Below are 25644 nucleotides of genomic sequence, written 5' to 3' on the forward strand. Positions count from 1 at the left end.
CTCTTTCGTGATTGCAATAAGAGGGAAATGGCTTCAAAAGCTTCTTCAGTTGCTCCTTCCTCTGGTACCCTACAGAACGTCTTCTACCTAGTCCTTATTCAAGTGTTTATACTGTCAAGGGACTTTGTCACCCCCTCAAAAAATAAGACACTCTAATTCCACCATCTCAAGCACCCTATGTATATCAAACGAGAGTTCCAAAGTGCCAACTAAGTTACTCTGTTACATTGTATATCTCAAGTGCGCCTTATATATCAAATGAGAGCTCCAAAGTGTTAAATAAGTTACTCTGTAACATTGTATATCAAACTAGACTTCCAATTCATTAAATAAGTTTCTCTGTTGCTTTGTAAAAATAATGTGACATTGTTGTCACATTATTCCAAGAGTTAATCTGTAAACCGATGTGATATGCCATATCGAATGTCGGTATATAAAAACAAACAAATAAATAAATGAAATAAATATTGCTCAGTGGATTAAGGAGGCACTTGTCTGCTTACATTTACAGAGGTCTAGAACATAAGAACATAAGAAAATGCCATACTGGGTCAGACCAAGGGTCCATCAAGCCCAGCATCCTGTTTCCAACAGTGGCCAATCCAGGCCATAAGAATCTGGCAAGTACCCAAAAACTAAGTCTATTCCATGTAACCATTGCTAATGGCAGTGGCTATTCTCTAAGTGAACTTAATAGCAGGTAATGGACTTCTCCTCCAAGAACTTATCCAATCCTTTTTTAAACACAGCTATACTAACTGCACTAACCACATTCTCTGGCAACAAATTCCAGAGTTTAATTCTGCGTTGAGTAAAAAAGAACTTTCTCCTATTAGTTTTAAATGTGCCCCATGCTAACTTCATGGAGTGCCCCCTAGTCTTTCTATTATCCGAAAGAGTAAATAACCGATTCACATCTACCCGTTCTAGACCTCTCATGATTTTAAACACCTCTATCATATCCCTCCTCAGTCGTCTCTTCTCCAAGCGGAAAAGTCCTAACCTCTTTAGTCTTTCCTTATAGGGGAGTTGTTCCATTCCCCTTATCATTTTGGTAGCCCTTCTCTGTACCTTCTCCATCGCAATATATAGTCTTAAGGCTTATTCTACTAGAGCTCAAGGAGCTTCTTGGGTGGAGTGTCTGTTGATGTCTCCACAAGAGATTTGTAGGACAGCATCACCGTCATATTTGCCCACTTTCATCAAACATTTCCATCTAGACATCCATGCGCCCCATGATGTGGCTTTTGAGGCATCCATCTTATGAGCGAGTCTTTCGGATTCCCTCCCAAGTTAGGGTGTCTTGGGTACATCCCATCCATCTGGACTGGTCTGGTAGACAGTCAGGAAGAAAAATTGGATCTTACCTAATTTTCTTTCCTTTAGTCCTACCAGACCAGTCCAGAATCGCACCCTTATTAGCTAAAAACTGCTAGACTGTTTTTATGTTTTTTCTATGAAAAGTGCAGTCTGTGTATGTTGCTTTAGACATTCAGAGCCTTTTTTTTTTTTTTTTAAAGGGGTGGTTGCTGATTTGAGTTTCACCAGAACTTTGGAATTCCCTTGCTCATGTCGGGGTTGGTTTGTAAGCTTTGTGTTAGAAATACTGGCAGACTCTAGGTGGCACAGTAGTTATGTACCTAGAGGTACAGGAAAGCTTTTCTTCTTTGCCTCAATCTGCTAGTAGGGGAGAAAACCCCATCTATATGGACTGACCTAGTAGGACCAAAGGAAAGAAAATTAGCAGGTAAGAACCACTTTTTACTTATTCTAGTTGTGTAGATGTCACACTGTTTACAGAGAAGAGTGCATGAAGCTTTTGAAACTAAAAGTAGACAAAGCTATGCGGTTGGATATTATACATCCAAATATTAAGGGAGCTCAGTGGGTTTCTGACTAGTCTGTTCTAGGATTGCTCAATAGATCTTTGGAGATGGGATTGGTTTTGTGGCATTGGATAAGGAGGATGTCCTCCTTTAGTATTGGGAGAAAATGTGAACACCTCTCACCTCAATGGTAGATAAATTAATGGGGACTCTGCTGAAGGAAAGGATAGTTAAGGATCTTGAATCCAATGTGGAGTAGGATCTAAGGCAGCCTGGTTTTACCGTAGGAAAGTTGTTAGGTAGCTGATCAATTTCTTTGATTGTTTGACCAATAAATTAGATCAACGGGGTGCACTGAATGTGATGTACCAAATCAAATTTACCAAATCTTTAGATACATTCCCACACAGGAAGCTCATAAATAAACTGAGCAGCCTGGGGATGGTGGCCTGGGTTACTTACTGTTTTATTTATTTATTTGATTTATATTCTGCTTTTTCAGGCTCTAGAAACTAATTGAGTGGTAGACAACAGAGGGTACTGTTACGTGGATTTCACTCTGTGGAAAAAAGGATGATTAGTGGATTGCTTTAGGGATCGGTCCTAGAGACAGTTTTGTTTAATGATTTGTAAGAGATATACTGTGTTGGGCTAGGAAGGAAAAATGTGCCTTCTCCATCAACAGAAAGGCATGCATTTGCCTTTACATGTGTGATGTCATCTGATGGCACTGACAAGGACCCAGCTCTCAAAGCTTAGAAAAGCTTTACTGAACATGAGCAGGAGTTCCTGTGTGCATGTGCTGCCTCATGAGTACTTCAGTTTTTCTTTGTTGCTACCGCATGACGTTTCCTATCTCTCTCTAAAGTTTTCTAACTTTTTGAGACTTTCTGCCTCTATTCTGCCTATTTTCACTTCTATCTCAGTAGACCCTCAACTTTTAAGTTCTTAAAAAAAAAAAAAAAAGAGAGAGAGAGAGAGAGAGATGACTAGGCTTTAGGCTTCTCTGACAGAAGCCTAAAGCCAAGAAACAAGACCATCTGCCTTTGATGATTGGGCCTGGACTAGGACTCGATGAACTGTGGTCACATGTCTCCAAGGGTGCAACAGTAGCATGCCTGGAAGATGGAGGCCTTTTGGAAGGTGCTGGTGGCTAAGATCACTAAGCCTTGGCTGAGCTGCTCTTATCCTAGGAGAAGAGCATCTTGGGCTCCTGGTGCAAGTAGTTGAGGCTGGACGTTTCCCTTCTCTTTTTCCTTCAAGCACAGGAAGGCTCCTTCCCCTTGTGGTGCTGGTTTCTAGATCTATCTCTGGTCAGGGGTGGAGAATGGCACAGAAGCTATCGGTGCCAGAAGAGGCGCAGAGGAAGGCACCTAAGCAGCATGGAGGACCTCCTGGGCTATCCCCTTCAGAATCAGAGAAGATGCTGCCAACAGTGGATGGCCTCTTGGAGCGGGTCCCTCCTTGACACCAAGGCAAGATGGAGCTTCATCGGCTCATGTGCCATCTTCATTCATGGCGCAGAACAGCCCCATGGTGCCTAATAACCCTTTTTTATTTTGTTTTTTATAAACCCAGATCCTAGGCCAACCAGGGCACCATTTGTGTCATCAGTGCCTAATAGGCTGCTGCTTAAATCCAGGATTGGCAGTGGCTAGAGCCAGAGGGATGCTAGAGTTATAGGAAAGGCATTACTAGTAGGAAAAAAAGAGGTTATAATGCTTCTGTACAAGTTCTTGAGGAAATTTCAGCTAGAATACTGTGTCCATTTCTGGAGGTCATTCAGGTATTATAGGTGGAGGCTGTCAAGAGAGAGGCTACCAAAATAATGCACGGTTTATACCAAAGACCATATGAGGCTTAAGGAGCTAAGTATGTATACCTTAGGGGAGAGCAGAGAGAGGAGTGGTGTAATGGAGATCTTCAAATACATCAAAGATATAGGTAATGCACAAGAAGAAACCATTTTTTTTAGAGGAAAGAATGCTGTACAAGAGGCCACAAAAACAAGCAGGTGGACTCGGGAGCAATAACAGGAAATATTTCTTCATGGCAAGGTTGGTGAATATAAGGAATGGCTTCCTAGTGGAGGCAGGGGAGATGAAAATGGTAACAGAATTTAAGAAAGCCGATGATAAACAGAGGCTCTCTAGTTGTGAATAAGAAGAAAGCTAGATTTCAGTGAGGGTCCTTGACATTGCACTGGATGTGGAATTGGGCAGACTAGATGGACTTAATGGTTCTCATTTGCCATAATTTATTATGTAATAAGAGTCTGCTTTCCACATCTGCTAAACTTTTCCTTGTTCCTTTAGGTGGGCTATGCCATTCGGTTTGAAGATTGCACCTCGGAGAAGACCATGATTAAGTATATGACAGATGGAATCTTATTGCGTGAGTCCCTGAGAGAGGCTGATCTTGACCATTACAGTGCCATCATTATGGATGAAGCCCATGAGAGGTCCCTTAACACAGATGTACTGTTTGGGTTGCTGCGAGAGGTGAGCACATGCATGCATACACAAGGTAGGCTGTTTATTGTGGTACTGCAGGCTTCTGTGAGAGGTGAACATGTGTGTGTACATACAGTAGCCTGAGTCTATACTGGCACTGCAGGATGCTGTGAGAGGTGTGCACACTCAGGCCAAGATGAGTCTACTGTGGCACCACAGGATGCTGAATTTGTTGTTGACATTGGAATCTGAAGTGGTGGCTGCTTTTTTTGTATATGTAAATCCAAAGGTAGGCAGAATTTAAAATTAAAAGCCAGCTGTTCTTTCCAACAAGCTAAAGTCAACTTTATTGCAAAAATTTAAATTAGGGAGTCGAAAAGTCACAATCTTATCTTGCTAGTTATTTTTAAATTCCTTGTGTATTGTTAAGGGAGAAATTCAGGGCTCTTCTAGACTTTTGGGGATTGGTTTGTGATCAGTTGCACAACGGGATATTCAACAAAGCCCTCCTAATCCTAGTTGGAGATAGAATTCAGGCACATGTTGATTGGTTGAGGATTAACAGCTTAGCTGGTTCCTGTTCCTGCTTGGACAAATTTAAAGTCTAATTTTAATATAACTTTTATTCTTTACTTTTTCCAGCATATATTGCTCTTTTCTTGCTGTTTATTTTCTGCATTGGAAAATAAGGATACCCCAGCATTAGACTATGAAGTGATGTCTGAAAAGGAAGTAGTTACCCAATCCACCCAGGAACCCTTCAACTTGGTCAAATGTCATTAAATAACTCATTTTGATGTGAACACAACAGTTAAATGCCTTCCAGATCCTCAGCTAATATTCAAAGCAATTATAGAAGAAAGTAAGGATTCTGATATCAATGTTATCATCCATCCAGGGACCAATGACTTTGCTAGAAATGGTGTCAATGAAGGTACAGAAAGATTTCCAAAATCTAGGGAAAATGATTTGACACATGGCAAAGGCTGTTGCCTTTTTGGAAACATTACCTGTTCATGGAAAGGGACAGATATAGGCTGTGCCTATAGATAATTTTAATTCCTGGCGTAAAACCTGGTGTAAGGAAAGTGGTTTTGGATACATTGGAGGCTGGTGCTGTGTATGGAGCAATAAATGGTTATATTGTAAGGGTGAACTACGTTTGTCTAAGCAGGAAAGAGAATAGTAAGTGAAAAATTCAGATCCTACATTATCAGGCATTTAAACTATTGGTGGAGGCGGACTTGGATATTGCTGCTCTTACGAAAACATGGTTCACTGAGTCTTATGATTAGGATACAGCCATCTCAGGTTATAACTTAAGGACAGAGAGGACAGAAAAGGGGGAGGAGTAGCTTTTATGTCAAAAACAATATCCAAGCAACTGAATTGCTAGGGACATGAGGTAGAGAAGAAGGATTATGGACAGTCCTTAAAAAAAAAAAAAGATGATGGTGCTTCCATTTTTACTGGTGTGATCTACAGGCCATTGACTCAAACTGAAGAACTTGACAGAAATCTGACTGAAGTTATCCAAAAGGTGGGAAAGAAGGGAGAAGTGTTGCTCGTTGGAGATTTTAATCTATGAGTAGTAGAGAGATAGTGGATGCCCTTCAAGGGGCTCTGCTCAAACAAATGGTAATGGAAGCCACGAGGGTAGGTATGACACTCGATCTAATGCTCACTAATGGGGATAATGTCTCTAATGTTTGGGTAGGGACTCACCTGAGCACCAGTGATCATCAGACAGTATGGTTTGATATCACAAAATAGGATACAGAGAATTCACACAAAGACCCAAGTTTGAATTTCACAAATACGAAGTTTGTCAAAATGAGGACATACCTGCAGGGAGAGCTGGAAGCCTGAGAGAACATGGGAGAGGTGAATCAACAGTGGGCCAAATTAAAAGGAGCAAAAGGCAAAAAATCTACCGTATTTTTCGCTCCATAAGACGCACCTGACCATAAGACGCACCTAGGATTCAGAGGGGGAAAATTAAAAAAAAAAAAAAAAATTGTGCTAAACCGGCTCTGCGTCTGGGCGTCTTATGGAGCAAATTAGGGGAGTGCATAGCTTTTTTTTTTCTCCCCATTTTGTTTTCGGGTCTGGGGAGGGCCATTTCGGTCCACTCCCCAGATCAGAAAACTTTTCTTTCTCTGGGAACCCCTCCCCCCAAAACCCCCCCCCATCCCAACCCTTTAAATTAACAACCCCCACCCCCCAAGACCTGCCGACTTAATTTCCTGCAAACCCCCACCCTCCTGACTCCCCCAAGACCTGCCAACTTAATTTCCTACAACTCCCCACCCTCCTGACCCCCCGCAAGACCTGCCGAATTAATTTCCTGCAACCCCCCACCCTCCTGACCCCCCCAAGACCTGCCAAACGTCCCTGGTGGTCCAGCGGGGGTCCAGGAGCGGTCCGGGAACGATCTCCTGGGGGTGGGCCGTCGGCTGCCAGTAAACAAAATGGCGCCGACGGCCCTATGCCCTCACTATGTCACTGAGACCGACCAATAGCAGCGGTCGGTCTCAGTGACATAGTGAGGGCATAGGGCCGTCGGCGCCATTTTGTTTACTGGCAACCGACGGCCCACGCCCAGGAGATCATTCCCGGACCCCCGCTGGACCACCAGGGACGTTTGGCAGGTCTTGGGGGGGTCAGGAGGGGGGGGGGTTGCAGGAAATTAATTTGTCAGGTCTTGGGGGGGTCAGGAGGGTGGGGGGTTGTAGGAAATTAAGTCGGCAGGTCTTGGGGGAGTCGGGGGGGGGGGGGGTTTGTTAGATTTTTGTTTGGTTTTTTTTTTATATTCGCTCCATAAGACGCACATACATTTTCCCCCCACCTTTGGGGGAAAAAAAGTGCGTCTTATGGAGCAAAAAATACGGTATATCTTAGAAAAGTAAATGAGTCAGAGAAAAAAGAAACCAATTTTGTTTCTCAAAGAAGATGGTTGAAAAAATAAAGGCAAAAAGAACAAGAAGTATAAAGGTTCCCAAAAAAAGGGACCACAGGGATGAATATCTGTTAAAACTGAGACACAGTGAATTAAATAAGGAAACCAAAAGGTCTAGTGGAAGAAAGGATTGCCAAAGAGGTAAAGTGAGGTGACAAAACATTTTATAGATATATCAGAGAAAGAAGAGAAAGAAGAGAGGCCAGAAGTGGTATAGAGAAATTGAAAGGTGATGAGGAGCAGTGTGGAGAGAGATGATGAAATGGCAGAAATATTAAACAAATACTTCAGTTCAGTGTTCACTACCATGGAAAAGGACCTTTGTTGGTTCAGAAGGCTGTAGATGGGGATGGGATAGATGAAATTCCATTTATAGAACAGAATGTCTGGGAAGAGCTAGGCAAACTGAAAGTGGGTAAGGCCATGGGGCTGGATGAGGTACACCACAGGATACTGAGGGAGCTCAGAGATGTGCTGGCGGGTCTGCTGAAGGACCTTTTCAATAGATCCCTGAAAATGGGAGTGGTGCTGCAGGATTGTAACAGAGCAGTGGTGGTCCGCATCACAAGCATGGTAGCAGAGAAGTTGCAAAATACAGGCTGGTTAGCCTCACCTCAGTGGTGGGAAAATTAATGGAGATGCAGCTAAAGGAAATGATAGTGAACCATCTACAATCGGGTGGGTTGCTGAACCCAAGGCAGCATGGACTCACCAGAGGGAAGGTCCTGTCAGGCAGATCTGATTGATTTTTTTGATTGGGTGACTGGAGAATTGGATCAAGGAAGAGCACTCGATGTAATCTACTTAGATTTTAGCAAAGCTTTTAATACGGTCCTGCATAGGATACTTGTGAATACAATTAAATTCTTGGGAGTGAGCACCAAGGTGGTGGCGTGGATTACAAATTGGTTGACTGATAGGAAACAACATGTAATGGTAAATGGAGCCTACTCTGAAGAGAGAACTGTTAAGTGGAATGCCACAGGGATTGGTGTTGGGACCGATTCTGTTTAATATCTTTGAGCAACATGGTGGAAGGGATAGAATTTAAAATGTGTCTATTTGCGTATGATGCTAAGATCTGCAACACAGTGGATAATGCCTGAAGGAGTAGAAAGAATGAAAAGTGATTTAAGAAAGCTTGAAGAGTGGTCAAAGATTTGGCAACTGGGATTCAATGCCAAGAAGTGAAGAGTCATGCATCTGGGTTGCAGTAATCCAAAAGAGCTTTATGTGATTTTTTTTTGGGGGGGGGGGGGTGGGGGAACTGCTGTTCATGGACCAAGATAGTGATCTTCGGGTAATAGTGTCTGGTGATCCAAAGATGGAAAACAATGTGAGAAGGTGATAGCTAAAGCCAGAAGAATGCTGGGCTGTATAGAGAGAGGATTCAACAGTAAGTAAAAGGAGGTGATGATGCCCCTGTATAGGTCATTGGTGCGGCTTCACCTAGCTACATGCATTCAGTTCTGGAGATTGTATCTCAAAAAGGATAGAGACAGGATGAAGGCGGTCCAGAAAAAGGGGTCAGTATCGAAGACTTATGAGGAGAGGATGAAGGATCTAGATATGTTTACTGTGGAAGGGAGGAGGTACAGGGGAGATATGATACAGATCTTCAGATACCTGAAAGGTTTTAATAATGCACAAACTTCAAACCTTTTCTGTTGGAAAGAAATCAGTAGAAATAGGGCTTATGAAATGAAATTCCAGGGGGACATCAGGAAACATTTCTTCACGGATGCGTGGAATGCTCTTCAGAGTAAGTGGTGAAGACGGAAATAGTCAAAGAATTCAAAGGGGCATGGGATAAAGGCAAGAGGATTCAAATGAAGAAAAGCGTGCACGGGGGTAACTTGCTGTTGTGGCATTTACTATCCTTAACAGACGTTATGGGGATTACTACCCTTAACCATCTGCAACATTGTTCTCTGCTTCAATGACAGGGGGAAAAAGGGAATTGGATTCAGACAAAAACCAAAGGCTCCAACTTTTACGGTCTGGGGAACTGATAAGCATGAGGATAACCTGCACGGAGTGGCAGTTATTACCCTTAACATAAAGCATGGGATTACTACCCTTAACCAATAAGCCATGATTCCTTTGACATAACTGCAACATCACTCTCTGCTTTGACGGCGGGGGTGGGGGGGGGGTGGAAAGAGGTATTGAATTCAGACGACAACCAACATGGACCATGACTTTTATGGTCTGGGGTACTAATAAACAGACATAAGGGAAAAACCACAAGACTGCTTCTACAGCCAAGTCCATAAGCAAAGTACATCAAGCAGCAATGTCTGAATTTTCCAGAAGGCTCCTCTCCCAGTAAAAGAGAAACATGGGGGGGTAACCTGCACAGTGCGGAAGAATACTATCATAAGAAGCTTGCTGGGCACACTGGATGGACCATTTTGGTCCTTTTCTGCCATCATTACTATGTTATATATTACAATAACATATTTGTAAAAGTTAAGAAACAACCAGCAGGGGAGTTAAGATGGCAGCATAGAAGTGTCCTTGTTTGTTTGCTTTCCCTGATTTTGAGTTACTTTTGGAAGATTTCTTTGAACATGCCTTTCAAGCGAAAAGGGAAGATTAGGGTTTTTCCTCCTGATCCCTTTCTTTCCCCAGGACAGCAAACTATTACTACTGCAGCAGAAATTCAGAGAACCGAAGAACGCAATGTGTGGAGCAGCATGGGAGAGTCGTGACTGCCTGTGGGGGAGGTGTCTCTAAGCCCTGTGCTGAGTTTATGTCCGGCTTACTGCGGCGTGGTTTCTGCTGGTTTGACATTGAGATGCTCCTCTGTCATTGCGATATAATTTATACCATGCTTGCGACAGCAATGGAAGTGTTGTCGTGGTGATGGAGAAATCCTCAACTGGCTCAGTGTCTTTTTTGCAGAGCTCCCCTGCCTTTTTGGATACAGCTGGTCCTGGTCTTGCGGGTGTTTCCTCTCCTTTGAGGAATGATAGGAGACTGCTGGGATTTCTGGCATCCTGGCTGCACAGACAGGTAACCATGAAGGAGACAACAATGATACAACCAGTGAGCTCTTTAAAATTCCTTCTCCTCCGGAGACTATGACTTTAGATTCTACCTAGGATTTGGTTGTAGCATTTGGGAACACTCTCAATGTAGTCAATAAGAAGATTGATCTCCTTTCTACTTCCACTCAGGAAAAAGTTCAGGATATTCGCAATCAGATTTCAGGCGTTTCTACAAAGATTACAGGACTTGAAAACTCTGTTAAAGAATTACAGGCTTTCAATTCGGCTACTGTGAAAGATCGCAATATGCTTTCTAACCAACTGGAACATCTTGAAAATAAGGCTAGATATCTTAATCCTCGTTTATTGAACTTCTCCAAAGTTTTGGGAGAAATCCCTATTTACACTTTAAAAAGATATTTTTCAAGAGGTCCTAGGTTTCTCATTGGATCATTTGCCTTCTGTGAACTTTTGCTATTTTCTTGCTATGAAGGCTTTTGTTTCTTTAGTGATTCCTGAGGCTCAAGTTCTGAATTTGACTGAATTTTTGGAAACTACTTCTCCTGAAGTTACTGATAGATGCACTATTTTGGTTTTTTATTTCTTCTTTTGATCTAAGTAATGTAATGTGAAGTTATTTTCGTCATTTTTTCTGTATTTCATGGTCAGTCAATGAGAATATTTCCTGATTTTAGCTCAAGTTACTCAATTGAGAAGGAAATATTTCTTTGCTTTTAGACAGGAAACAATTTCCTTAGGTTTTTCTTTTAGTCTAAGATACCCTTGTAAGTGCATCATCAAATGTAGGAATGAATGCTTTATCTTCTTTTCTCCTGAACAACTAAACTCTTTTCTTCGTTCCCGGAACCCTCCCACTTCTCCCTCAAGGACTACAGACTCTTAGTGGGCTATATATATATTTGTTCCGCTAAATGTAATCTATGCTAATGGTCAATTTTCTTAACTTTTTTTTCTTCTTTTCTCACTTAAAGGTTTTCCAGTTCTCCCCCCTTTTTTCCTTTCTTCCTCTTTTTGCGCTATTATATATTGGATTTGGATATAAATTTATATTGTTTCATATTTTCATTGTTTTGTTAATTAATCCATTGTTTTTCTGAACAAATGATTTTCTTTTATTTTGTGTATTTTGAAAATTCATAAATAAAAATAAAAAGTTAAGAAACAAGTCTCTTTCCACTGGCTAGAACAGGTTGTAAATGCCTTCACAATTGCTTATTTTTGAAGTAACAATCCTTCATTGCAAGGCACTTTATTTTATTTCCCTCCATTCTGGTTGCAACATCTGTTGATCAGTCATGAGGAAGAGAGTTTTTGACAGCAATAACAGCCTGGAGTAAGGGATTTAAGTGCCACTGCTGGTGTTAGTTGGAAGTGAGGATTATGCGATAAATTGGTGGAAATGTTGCTCATCTGTATGTAGAAGCCAATGCTAGTTAGGGTTCAAGGAACCCATAGATTTCAGTAGCAAATGAAATGCTGCTGTTGGTTGAGAGCCTGTGGACAGCAAGGTATATATTTATAGCTGCTCCTTAGGAGGTGATGAGTTAGTTTAGAGGGGAGCAGTTATGATAGGTAGGAATATTGAGAGAGTCTGGAAGAAGGAATATACAGCTGTCTTGTCACTTGAGAGCTATAATTTGGCTGCAAAGGAGTGATTTGGTAATGAAGGTATATGCAACTTTTTGAGGATAAGGTTCCCTGCAGTTCCTTTCAAAATGCTGTAACTTTTACTATCAATCCATATTGGGCAGCCAGAGATAGGGGTACAGTCAAATATACTCTAACAATATTTCACTTGAAAAAGTGTGTTTCCAGCTAATGTTGCAGGGCAAAAACAAAAAACAAAGGGGGCAAAGGACATAAGAATATAAGACTTGCCTTACTGGGTCAGAACAAAGGTCCATCAAGCCCAGTATCCTGTTTCCAACAGTGGCCAACCAGTCTCACAAGTACCTGGCAGGATCCTAAGGGGTAGATAGATTCCAAGCTGCTTATCCCAAGAATAAGCAGTGGATTTCTGCAACTCTCCCTTAATAATTAATGGACTTTTTCTCTAGGAACTTGTCCAAACCTTTTTTTAAACGTGGCTATACTAATAGCTTTCACCCCATCCTCTGACAATGAATTCCAGTGCTTAATTATGTGTTGAGTAAACAAATATTTTCTCTTATTAGTTTTAAATGTATTACCCAGTAACTTCATTGTGTCCCCTGGTCTTTGTACTTTTTGAAAGAGTAAACAACTGATTGTTTACTAATTCCATTCCACTCATTATTTTATAGACTTGTATCATATCTCCTTTCAGCTGTCTCTTCTCCAAGCTGAAGAGTCCTAAACTCATTAGCCTTTCTTCATAAGGGAATTGTTCCATCCCCTTTATCATCTTGGTCATCCTTCTCTATACTTTTTCTAATTCTGCTATATCCTTTTTGAGATGTGGTGACCAGAACTGAACACAATACTGAAGATGAGGTCGCACCATGGAGCGATACAGAGGCAATATGATATTCTCTGATTTATTCTCCATTCCTTTCCTAATAATCCCTAGCATTCTATTTGCTTTCTTGGATGCTGCTGCACACTGATTAGAAGATTTCAATGTATTTTCGACGATAACATCTAGATCCTTTTCCTGAGAAGTGATTCCTAATATGAAACCATGTATTTCCTAGCATGTAGCAAATGGACTCAGGACCAATGGGTATAGTGTACTCCTGATAGCAGTTGGAGACGGATCAGATTTCAATCTGACGTCAGTCCTAGTACATATACCCCTGCAGGAAGTGCAGCTCTTTGTTATTTTCCGTCTCCATAGCAGTTAGGGACTCTATGCACGCTCGCACAGCGTTAGAGTAATTCTACCAAAGAAACCCCAAAACAAGAAGAAATTTTACCTCTACAGACGAGCCCCGCTCTCCTGCGGTGACACCCGTTGGGTCCCTCCCCCAGTTGAGAATTCCTGAGTTGATTTCCGCAATCCCTCTGAGATAAGTCTCGGTGCAGCGGCCGACCCTCGGCGTGGACTTAGCCCCCGACATCAGGTGAGGCTGAGAGGCAGCGGGTGCAACTTCGAGCGCGGCGGTGAAGGTATTTCCCTCTCCCCCGGGAAGCGCCGAGACAAGGTAAGATAGAAATCTATTTAAAAGTCTCCAGTCTTCGAAGCTTGAAGAGGTGCACAGGTCATCAGCCGGTGCCATTGCCACCGGATTGATCTGACAGGGGTCTAGCCCTTCATCCACATGCAGCCGGGGATGCCGATAATATGGCCACAGCCTCTGCCAGAGGACCTCAACATCCCTATGCCCAGAGAAGTGATCCCACCGTCCAGAAGCTCCACCTTCGGGGACACAGACAACTCAGATGAGGATTCAGAACCCCTGGAGGAAGAGGAATTCCCCCCAGGGACCGAACCATGAGGCGCTTCTTCACCAAGGATGAGCTTCCAGACCTGGTCACACACAGCTTGAAAGAGCTCGCTATCCCAGGCACATGTGCCTTGGGGGAACCTAAGATGAATCCCTTGCTAGAGGGACTCCGTCAGACCTCCCCTCATTTCCCACTGTTACAAGCCTGCAAAGCAGCTAATTGACCTGGAATGGGAAGCCCCGGAGACTACATTCAAAGGGGGGCATGCCCTGGCAGCTATGTACCCTCTGGATCCAGCTGCCAAAGATCTCCTGGCATGTCCGAAAGTGGATGCCATGGTCTGTGCGGTCTCGAAGCACACTACTATCCCAGTTGAGGGAGGAGCAGCACTCAAGGACACTCAGACGTCTGGAATCCATCCTCAAACAGTCTTTTGACGTCTCCGCTATGTATCTACAGGTCGTGGCCTGCTGTGCCGTGGTGACACGCGCCAGCTTATCACAGACCAGGACAACACTCCCGGGGAAGCCCTGGTGCGCACCGCAGCTAGAGGCGTGTCATCAGCTGTGGCGGCCAGAAGACAACTCTGGCTCCGAAGCTGGTTGGCCGACGCCTCATCCAAAACGAGACTCACAAGGATGCCACGGACACCAGCCTATGAGGATGGGGCACACACTGCTAGGAGCTAACCGCCCAGGGGCAATGAAACAAAGAAGAGTCGGGATGGAACATCAATCGCCTAGAAGTCCGGGCAGTCAGACTAGCCTGCCTACAGTTCGGTCACAGACTCCGAGACAAATCAGTCAGAGTCATTTGGACAATGCCACAATAGTGGCCTACATCAACCGTCAGGGTGGAACCAGAAACTAACAGGTGTCTCTGGAAATAGACCCTCAAATGTCATGGGCGGAAGCGAACCTTCAAGAGATCTCGGCCATTCACATCGCTGGGAAAGACAACGTCACTGCGGATTACCTCGGCAGAGAAAGTCTAGACCCTGGAGAATGGAGACTGTTGAGCACAGCATTCCAATTGATAGTGAGCCATTGGGGAGCACCAACCATGGACCTCCTGGCAAACCGGTCCAACGCCCAAGTGCCCAGCTTCTTCAGCCGCAGATGGGAAACTCAGTCCCAGGGAATCGACACCCTGGTACAGACCGGGCCACAGGAAACTCTATTATACGCCTTCCCACCGTGGCCCCTATTGGGCGCAATCACCCACAAGATAGAACACCACAAGGGACCAGTACTTCTAGTGGCCCTAATCATAACACTGCCCCTCATATTTATGATGCCATGGGGAATCGAAAATATAAAATCATATAAATATATATTCAATTAGCTTATGTAAATATATTTGGAATAATTCTAATACAGATTATAAATATAGTTCATTTTTCTCAAATATACTTGCTTTATATAAAATTCAACTCTTGTATGTGTATGTGTATTAAAATACTTAACTGCATCTATATGAGCTTGAAACGTAGTCGTCTTGAAAGTACAAATACATATACAGTGTATTTGAAATTAGAATTCGTTTCTGATACTTTATGTTATGTATAAAAGCAAGGGGTATTATCAAATACCATTGTGGATAGATGCTAGTGTATTCTGCTTAAATGTTAGCATTTTGTGGAATAATAGGGTAAGTTAATAAGCTTTTTGTTGTATAGCAAATGTTGCTTACCTGATGTAACAGGTATTCTCACAGGACAGCAGGATGGTAGTCCTCACAAATGGGTGACATCGAGGATGGAGCCCAACCACGGAAAACTTCTGTCAAAGTTTCTAGAACTTTGACTGGCCCCTACTGGGCATGCCCAGCACGGCACCAACCCTGCAGCCAGCAGGGGTCCCCCTTCAGTCTTGTTTCAAAGCTACAGGCAGTGCCTAAAAATAAAATAATAAAAATGAACCCAACACCGCGGGGCGGCGGGCGGGTTTCGTTAGGACTAACATCCTGCTGTCCTGTGAGAACACCTGTTACATCAGGTAAGCAACATTTGCTTTCTCACAGGACAAGCAGGATGGTTGTCCTCACAAATGGGTGAGTACCGAGCTGAGGATGTCCGAACATGCACCAAAAGTACCCAACGGCGTGAAACAGGCACAACAACTGGGGTGGAATTTGGTAGAGGACATCCGCACCCCACCAAGTAGGCGGAAGGGTGTTGGTACGTCATGTTGGAAAAAGGTTACGCAAGACAGATTGGCCGAAGATGGAATCCTGTCTTCCAGCTTTGTCCAAACAGTAGTGGGCTGCAAATGTATGGAGAGAACTCCAGGTAGCAGCCCTGCAGATGTCAGGAAGCGGCACCGATCGAAGGTGTGCTACTGAAGTCGCCATGGCCCTCACAGAGTGTGCCTTAACACGGTCTTGAAAAGGAATGCCAGCTTGCTGATAGAAAGAGATGCAGTCCGCCAACCAGGAGGAAAGAGCCTGCTTACCCACAGGTTGCCCTAACTTGTCAGGATGGAAAGAGACGAATAATTGAGTGCTTTTCCTATGGGCAACTGTGCGGTCTAGATAGAAAGCTAGAGCACGTTTACAGTCGAGGGTATGCAGAGTCTGTTCCCCGGAGTTGGAGTGGGGCCTGGGAAAGAAAATAGGTAGTATGATGGATTGATTAATATGAAACTCCGAAACTACCTTAGGTAAGAATTTAGGGTGATTGCGGAGTACTGCCCTGTCCTGCAGGAGTTTAGTGTAAGGCGGATAGGTAACTAGGGCCTGTAACTCACTAACCCTGCGAGCTGAAGTGATAGCCAGAAGAAATATCACTTTCCATGTGAGATATTTAAGGTCACAGGAGTGAAGAGGTTCGAAGGGTGGTTTCATAAGGTGACCAAGAACCAGATTAAGGTCCCAAGATGGGGCCGGAGGACGTAAAGGTGGCTTCAAATGAAGCAAGCCTTTAAGAAAGCGTGTTACAAGGGGTTGTACTGAAATAGGGACACCCCCGATACCTTTATGGAAGGCGGCTACCGCACTGACATGCATTCTAATGGAAGAGGTCTTTAGACCTGATTCCGACAGATGCCAAAGATAGTACAAAAAGTTAGGAGTTGGACAGGAAAGGGGATCAAGGGACTGCGAAGTGCACCATGATGTGTACCTTTTCCATTTATAGGAGTAAGATTTTCTTGTAGAAGGCTTTCGTGAAGCGATGAGGACACGAAAAACTGAATCCGATAGGTTAAGTGGTTGAAGGACTAACCTTTCAACATCCATGCCATCAGGGACAAGGCTTGGAGATTGGGATGGAGGAGTCATCCGTCGTTTTGAGTGATCAGATGCGGGTCCGTTCCCAGGGGAATGTGTCTGCGGATGGAGAGATCCTGGAGTATGGGAAACCACACTTGGCGTGGCCAGTGCGGTGCTATCAGGATCATGGTTCCCTTGTCCTGACGTAGCTTCACAAGAGTCTTTGACAGAAGAGGAAGTGGAGGGAATGCATAAAGCAGACCGGTTGTCCATGGGAGGGAGAATGCATCCCTGGGCCGAGAGTGCTGAGATCGAATGAGAGAGCAGTAGTTGGCCACTTTGTGGTTCTAAGGGGACGCAAAGAGGTCTATGTGGGGATAACCCCATTTCTGGAAAAGAGAGGTCGCCACCAAGGGATTGAGTGACCACTCGTGTGGTTGGAAGACACGGCTTAGCCGGTCTGCTAAGACATTGTCTACTCCCGGCAAGTAGGTGGCCCTGAGGTACATGGAACGGGAGAGGGCTTCTGCCCAAATCTGCACAGTTTCCTGACAAAGAAGGAAAGAGCCTGTGCCTCCCTGTTTGTTGATGTTACCACATGGCCACCTGGTTGTCCGTCTGGATCAAGATTATATGATTTGATAGGCAATCTTGAAAAGCTCTGAGAGCGTATCGGATTGCTCGAAGCTCCAGGAAATTTATCTGGTGTTTGGCTTCCTCTAGAGACCAGAATCCTTGAGTTTGTAGACCGTTTACATGGGCTCCCCAGCCGAGGTTGGAAGCGTCGGTGGTGAGAATTATTTGAGGGTCTGGTGGGTGAAAGGGCAAGCCCTGTAAGAGGTTGGACTGATTTTTCCACCAGGCAAGAGACAGACTGAGTGCATAGGTGATGCGAAGAATGGTCGACAGAGGCTGAATTGCTTGGATCCATTGTGATTTCAGAGTCCATTGCATGACTCTCATGGCTAAACGGGCCATTGGAGTCACATAAACTGAGGAGGCCATGTGTCCCAGCAGAATGAGAAATTGGCGAGCTGTTGCTGTGGGTTGAGACTGCAACTGGCAAGCTAGGGACACAAGGGTTTGAACACGTTGATGAGGAAGGAAGACTTTTGCTTATAAAGTGTCCAAGTCTGCTCCAATGAAGGATAAGGTTTGAGATGGGAGTAAATAGGATTTCTCGTAGTTGACAAGAAATCCTAGAGAAATCAGAGTTTGGATTGTCAGGGTCAGAGAAGACCGAGCTGTTTGGGTTGTGGCCCTGATCAACCAGTCGTCCAAATAGGGGTAGACATGGACGCCTGCCTTCCTGAGGAACGCTGCAACCACTACGAGACATTTGGTGAAGACTCGTGGTGCGGATGCTAGGCCAAATGGGAGCACTCGGTATTGATAGTGGTTTTGGCCTACTAGGAATCGGAGGTATTTGCGATGAGACTGAGTTATCGCAATGTGGGTATAAGCGTCCTTGAGGTCTAGAGAGCAGAGCCAGTCCTCTTTTTGCAGAAGAGGGAGAAGCGAGCCCAGGGTTACCATCTTGAACTTTTCTCTGTGAAGGTACTTGTTGAGAGCTCGCAGGTCTAGGATTGGTCGAAGTCCTCCTGACTTTTTTGGGATCAGAAAGTACCTGGAGTAGAACCCTAGTCCGTGTTGTGAGAGAGGAACTGGTTCTATAGCGTTGGACTGGAGGAGAAGGGAAACTTCCTGCTCTAGAAGAACAGAGTGGTCGGTAAGTCTCCACGCTTGTAGAGGTGGAGAGTCCGAAGGAAGAGTTAGGAAGTTTAGATGGTAACCTTGCGCAATTATCGCTAGCACCCATTGATCTGTGGTGATGCGACGCCATTTTTCTGTAAAGTGGCTTAGTTGACCTCCTACTGGTATGCTTGGTAGAGGGACTAGGCATCTGCTCTCTAAGTGAAAGTCAAAACCCCGACGCAGGGCCTGGTTGCGGAGCTGTTGTGGGCTTTTGTTTTCTAGGTTGGCGAGGCGGAGGCTTTTGATATGGCCTCGTTGATCTAGACTTGTTGTGTGGGGGATACTTCTTCCTCGGACGGAAGAATGACTTTTTGAGCTCCCTCTTAAAAGGTTGTTTAGAAGGGAGGTCAGAATGAATGGATGAAAGCTGCTTAAGGTTCTCGTGATGATCCTTTAATTCATCAACTATTTGGTGAATTTGCTCACCAAACAAATTATCCCCTAAACAGGGCAGGTCAGAGAGCCTGTCCTGAACCTCCAGGCGAAGGTCAGAAGACTTAAGCCAAGCCCAGCGTCTTGCTGAGATGGCGGTAGCAGATAGTCTAGTGGAAGCATCGAAGATGTCGTAAGATGTTCTTATCTCATGCTTTCCAGCTTCAAATCCTTTAAGGGTTTGAAGGTGCTGTTGGAACTGTTCTGGTAAGGTATCTGAAAATTCTTGTATCTGCTTAAAAATGACCCTGTTGTATTGGGTCATATACAGCTGATAAGAAGCTATCCTGGAAATGAGCATGGCTCCTTGGTATACTTTTCTGCCTATACTATCTAAGAACTTACTCTCCTTGGTAGGAGGTATGGATGAGTATGGCTTCATTCTTTTAGCTTTCTTTTGAGCGGACTCTACCACCACTGAGTGGTAGTCTAGCTGTGGTTTTGAAAAGCCAGGTGCTGACTGTACAAGGTAAGTAGAGTCAGCTTTTTTATTTAGTGGAGCAACAGATCCAGGAGTTTCCCCAATTCTTTTTAAGAAGGTCTAGAAAAACCTGATGAATTGGTATGGAAGTGATGACTTTTGGGGCATCCAAAAATTGGAGTAATTCCATCATTTGGTGCCTGTCATCTTGCTCAGGTTGAAGCTGAAAAGGGACCAATTCCGACATTTCCTTCACAAAATTTGTGAAAGAGAGGTCCTCAGGGGGAGAACGCTTTCTGCTTTCAGCAGGAGAGGGTGGTGAAGGTAAATCATCGGTATCTGTGGAAGTATCATCACCCCAGGTGTCATAAGGGTCAGGATGTTGACCTTTAGGACCACGAGGGGGTTGGATACCTGAAGGTCCCGGCTGAGGCTCCGAAAATCCCGAAGGAATCACCGGAGGCATCGAGAATACCCCTGGAGGCATCGGAGGCATCGATGGAGCCGAAGTGCGTATCGCCCCGGAGGAATGTATCGGTGGCGATGGACGACACGGCACCGATGGGACTACTCCCGAAGGAGGAATTCGATACGGTGTTTCTGCACCCGATGAAATTGGCATCAGAGAGCGCACCGGTGCTGTCGGTGACCCAGGTATCACCGGTGGAAGGGCGGTCATTAGCGCTTCCATCTGGGCGAGCAGCGGTGCCAGCGCTGCTGGAATCGGGTCTGTGACTGGTTCCACTCTCGGTGGCGGAGTCTGTGCCAAAGGAGTCTGGAACCGTTGCATCGCTTTATCGATGGCCTCCTGGACCAGCCGGTCCAGTTCTTCCCGGAGACCTGGGGTAACAATACCCAGCTCCGCGGAAGAGGGAGGCTGAGGCTGAGCCGGCGGGACCACCGTCACCGGTGGAATCGCGGCTCCCAAACCCCGATGGGGTGAGGGTTGCCTCAATGTCTCAGAAACAGAAGTGGACGGTGCCGCTTCTGATCGAGACTTCTTCGGTGGTGGCTCGGACGGTACCGAGGTCGAAGACTTCGATTCCTCGATGGTCCGAGACTTGCGATGTCGATGACTATGCTTCTCCCTCCAATCCCCACGATCCTCGGGGGAAGGGACGGGGATCGATGGCCGTGGAGACGTCAATGGTAAACGGTCACCGGGAGGTTGCCGACGATGGAAGGACTTCGACGGTGCAGGTTCCGAGGACGTAGAATCGATGGATGGCGTCGGAGTGTGAGCATGGAATAGGAGTCCCATCTTCTCCATTCTGGCTTTGCGACCTTTTGGTGTCATAAGGGCACATTTGGTGCAAGTCAGGACATCATGCTCACTCCCTAAACATAATACACAGATTCTATGTGGGTCTGTGATAGACATGTTGCGCGTACAGTCTGGGCACCGACGGAACCCTGACGCCATGGCCATTAATCAAAAAATTTAGCCGCGGGACGGTCGACGGCCAGCAGGCCGCGAAGGCCAAACTCGACGGTAATCAGCGGAAATGGGCAAAAAACTTACCGAAACACCGCAGACTAATTTTGGGTAGAAGAGGGACCCCTGTGGGGCTAATTTTACTTCAAAGAAGTTTAAGAAGAATTTCCTGTCAGGAATGTGGTAAGAGCTCCTTAACCGCGTGGCTACTGCTGCGCGGAAAAAAGAAGACTGAAGGGGGACCCCTGCTGGCTTTAGGGTTGGTGCCGTGCTGGGCATGCCCAGTAGGGGCCAGTCAAAGTTCTAGAAACTTTGACAGAAGTTTTCTGTGGTCGGGCTCCATCCTCGATGTCACCCATTTGTGAGGACAACCATCCTGCTTGTCCTGTGAGAAAACCATGTACCTTAGTCAAAAATTTATATTTCTGAGTGTTCTTTGGTCCTATAACTAAAACTTAGGTGTAATACTTTGTATACAACAAACTGTATACATGCCAGAAATTGATATATTCAGAAGGGAAAAAAATATGTGTAATATAGAAGGTATGGTTATTTTCCCTGTATCAGTATCTCTGAATATAGAGGCATAATATGTTCCAAACATTAATTGTAATAATGTACATTGGAGCACTCAGAGGAGAGGATCACTTTGCTGGTGGCTGGAAAAAAATCAGTAAGTACTGCTTATAGAAATTTTTAAAAATTAAAATTAATGGGGAGAAGTAAACTATTGGGGTATATCATTTAGTGTTTGTGTGTTTTGCTTTAAATAGGTAGTCAGACAGTCAGGCAGCAAACAGAAGTTTGTGTATTTTATTTTAAATAGATAATCAAAGTCAGGTAACAAACAGAAGTTTGTGTGTTTGTATTTTCCAACCCTCTCACCCCTCTACCACTCTAGCTCATCCTTTCATTTATAGGCAGGTGCCATTTTCACACTTAAAAAAATAAAAAAATCTGCCTTTTAACTTAAGCTCAGAAATTACCCACACCTTATCAAGAGTTTGATCATTCCTTTGGAGATCATTACCAGATATATAGTGAATACACTAATACATTTAAAGGACCCTAATTGTATGCAATCCTACACCCATAGCAACTTAAAACATAACTAGGAACTGAACAAATTTAAGATGAAGGCAGCAGTCCAGCAGCAAGAGAGGAGCCTCCTGGTGTTTTACATCGAGTGTCACATGTATGATTTTTTTACCCGCTGGTGAGAAGTTGTATGTGTGTGTCCGATGCAAAGAGCTCCTGTCTCTCAGAGAATGAGTCCGATCTCTGGAGGCTGGAGAAGCTGAGGTAGACAGAGAGGTATATAGATTAAACTTTCAGGGATTTAGTAGCCAAGTCCCAAGCTCCAGTCTGGCATTCCTGGTGCTACCTTGGAGGAGGAAGGTCTCATAATAGGAAAGCATCAACCTGGTACAGCAGGAAATGATCCTGTAGCAAGGACCTACTCTGGAAGGTCCAATAAAACAAATCAGAAGGCGGTCCCATGTAGCCAAGGCAACAAACAACAAAGGGACTACCTTACACCGTGGAAGTATTTTATTAAGAATGCCCGACTCAAGACTCAAGTTGAGTTTCGCCCAAAAGGCTGCATCAGGGGCTAAAATGTTAAAAACAACAAATATATTTTTTATAAAATTAACATAGATAAATGATGGTAACCAATATTATAAGGCATCTCATATTTACAATATAAGAGCGTTTCTTTACAACAATCATAATATAATATTAAAAAATAATTATTAAAAACAGAATGCTTAAAAACAGAACATATGTGTAGAATTATTAATATAAAAGGCAGAAATAATTACCTTCGTATTGTGAAATACTCTCAACGTTGCAAAAGTCAGTCTATCAATCTGAGTATTGGTTTTCAAAATATAACTAAACAGAAAACAGATTTCAATAGTGTATTCACAACATGTACAATCCATAATCACTTTATATACCAAAGAAACTGTATGTCATAACTAAACCAATTTCTAACATCATATACTATACATATTAGTTCAATGAAAGAAAAATGGTATCATATTCTAATAGCACAGATGGTTAGCGGTAGAGTGTCTATCACTTAGTCTTTCAAAGTTCAGTAATGTTCCCAGCATTTAAATGTGGGAGGGAGGTTCTGGAAGTCAAATTTAGGCTTTTAAGTAGAAAGCTGAAATCACAAACCTCCAGGGTAGCATTCTCTGAAAAGCTCCCTGTTCCACGCGCAGGTCCCCAGAGGCAGGCAGAGCTCCGGAATCTCAATGCGTGGATGAGACGATGGAGCAAGGAAGAGGGTTCCAGTTTTGTGAGGACCTGGGGAACCTTTTGGGTAAGGGGGGGGGGTCTTTTCCGAAGGGCTGGGCGCCACCTTAACCAGGGTGGACCCAGGATGCTGGCGCTAACCTTTAAAAAGGAGAGAGCAGCTTTTAAACTAGAACAAAGGGTAAAGCCAACAGTCGCTTAGCAGTGCATGGTTCAGAGGGAGGGATCTTCAAAGGATACTAATGACACATTAGAATTAGGGCATCCCAACAGTGAGGTTCCAATAATAAGACAAGTAGTCAAAGTACCTGTAATTAGAAACTCACCTGAGCTAGAAGATTCCAATGTATCCCTATCAATTAAAAGGAGAATGAAAATACAAACAAAAAACACACTTTGAAATGCTTGTATGCTAATGCCAGAAGTCTAAGAAGTAAGTTGGGAGAATTAGAATGTATAGCAGTAAATGATGAAATAGACTTAATTGGCATCTCAGAGACATGGTGGAAGGAGAATAACCAATGGGATAGTGCTATATACTGGTATAAATTATATCGCAATGACAGAGGAGCATCTAGGAGGCGGGGTGGCACTTTATGTCTGGGATGGTATAGAGTACAACTAAATGCACAATCAAATCTTTTTGGGTAGAAATCCTTTGTGTGTTGGGGAAGAGTATAGTGATAGAGGAGTATACTGCAGTCCACCTGGCCAAGATGGTGAGATGGACAGTGAAATGCTAAGAGAAATTAGGGAAGCTAACCAAATTGGTAGTGCAGTAATAATGGGAGATTTCAATTAACCCCTATATTGACTGGGTAAGTGAAACATCAGGGTATGTTAGAGAGATAAAGTTCCTGGATGGAATAAAAGACAGTTTTATGGAGCAATTGGTTCAGGAGCTGACGAGAGAGGGAGCAATTTTAGATCTAATTCTCAGTTGAGCACAGGATTTGGTGAGAGAGGTAACGGTGGTGGGGCTGCTCGGCAATAGTGATCATAATATGATCAAATTTGAATTAATGACTGGGAGGGGGGACAGTAAGTAAATCCACAGCAGTAGTGTTAAACTTTCAAAAGGGAAACTTTGATAAAATGAGAAAAATAGAAAAAAACTGAAAGGAGCAGCTACAAAGGTAAAAAGTGTGCAACAGGTGTGGACATTGTTAAAAATACAAAACAAAACAAAAAAACATCCTAGAAGTATAGACTAGATGTATTCCATGCATTAAGAAAGGTGGAAGAAAGGCAAAACGATTATCGACATGGTTAAAAGGTGAGGTGAAAGAGGCTATTTTAGCCAAACGATCTTCATTTAAAAATCGGAAGACGGATCCAGCAGAAGAAAATACGATAAAGCATAAGCATTGGCAAGTTAAATGTAAGACATTGATAAGACAAGCTAAGAAAAAACTTGAAAAGAAGTTGGCCAAAGAGGCAAAAAACTCATTAAAAAAAAACCAAAAAGCTTTTTAAAGTATGTCCAAAGCAGAAAGCCAGCAAGGAAGTCGGTTTGACTGTAGGGTGATCAAGGGGTTAAAGGGGCACTTTCAGAAGATAAGGCCTTCGTGGAAAGATTAAGTGATTTCTTTGCTTCAGTGTTTACCTTAGAGAATATTGGAGAGATACCCGTTCTGGAGAAGGTTTTCATGGGTGATGATTCAGATCAACTGAACCAAATCACAGTGAACCTGGAAGCTGCGGTAGGCCTGATTGACAAACTGAAGAGTAGTAAATCACCTGGACCAGATGGTATTCACTCTAGGGTTCTAAAAGAACTAAAAAATGAAATTTGAGACCTGTTAGATAAAAAAAATTTGTAACCTATCATTAAAATCATCCGATGTACCTGAAGATTGGAAGATGGCCAATGTAACCCCAATATTTAAAAAGGGATCCAGGGGTGATCCAGGAAAGTATAGACCGGTGAGCCTGACTGCAGTGCTAGGAACAATTGTGGAAACCGTTATGAAGAATAAAATCACAAAACATTTAGATAGACATGGTTTGTTGGGATGCAGCCAGCATGGATTTACCCAAGGGAAGTCTTGCCTCCCAAATCTCCTACACTTTTTGGAAGGGGTGAATAAATATTTGGACAAAGGTTAACCAGTAGATGTGGTGTATTTGGATTTTCAGAAGGCATGCATGCAAGTTGGTTAAAAGACAGGTAATAGAGAGTAGGATTAAATGCTCTGTTTTCACAGTGGAAAAAGGTAAACAGTGGAGTGCCTCAGGGATCTTGGAGGAGAAGTCCATTAACAGCTATTAATCAAGTTTACTTAGGGAATAGCCACTGCTATTAATTGCATCAGTAGCATGGGATTTTCTTAGTGTTTGGGTAATTGCCAGGTTCTTGTGGCCTGGTTTGGCCTCTGTTGGAAACAGGATGCTGGGCTTGATGGACCCTTGGTCTGACCCAGCATGGCAATTTCTTATATTCTTATGTACTTGGACTGGTGCTTTTTAATATATTTATAAATGATCTGGAAAGGGGTACAGTGAGTG

At 43.8% G+C, this 25644-nt stretch overlaps 1 protein-coding gene across 4 annotated transcripts in view; it reads left to right on the forward strand.

Annotated features, from left to right (window-relative positions):
- The window catches only part of DHX38 (DEAH-box helicase 38), a 450894-nt gene that overhangs the window by 232538 nt on the left and 192712 nt on the right, over positions 1-25644 (forward strand). For all 4 annotated transcript variants that reach the window (XM_029608272.1, XM_029608271.1, XM_029608270.1 and 1 more), the window contains one exon: positions 4142-4327. In XM_029608272.1, the coding sequence (XP_029464132.1) occupies positions 4142-4327 (186 nt within the window). The remainder of the gene's footprint in view (positions 1-4141; positions 4328-25644) is intronic.

This window comes from Rhinatrema bivittatum, chromosome 7, assembly GCF_901001135.1.
Source record: "Rhinatrema bivittatum chromosome 7, aRhiBiv1.1, whole genome shotgun sequence".
Taxonomy (NCBI): Eukaryota; Metazoa; Chordata; class Amphibia; order Gymnophiona; family Rhinatrematidae; genus Rhinatrema; species Rhinatrema bivittatum.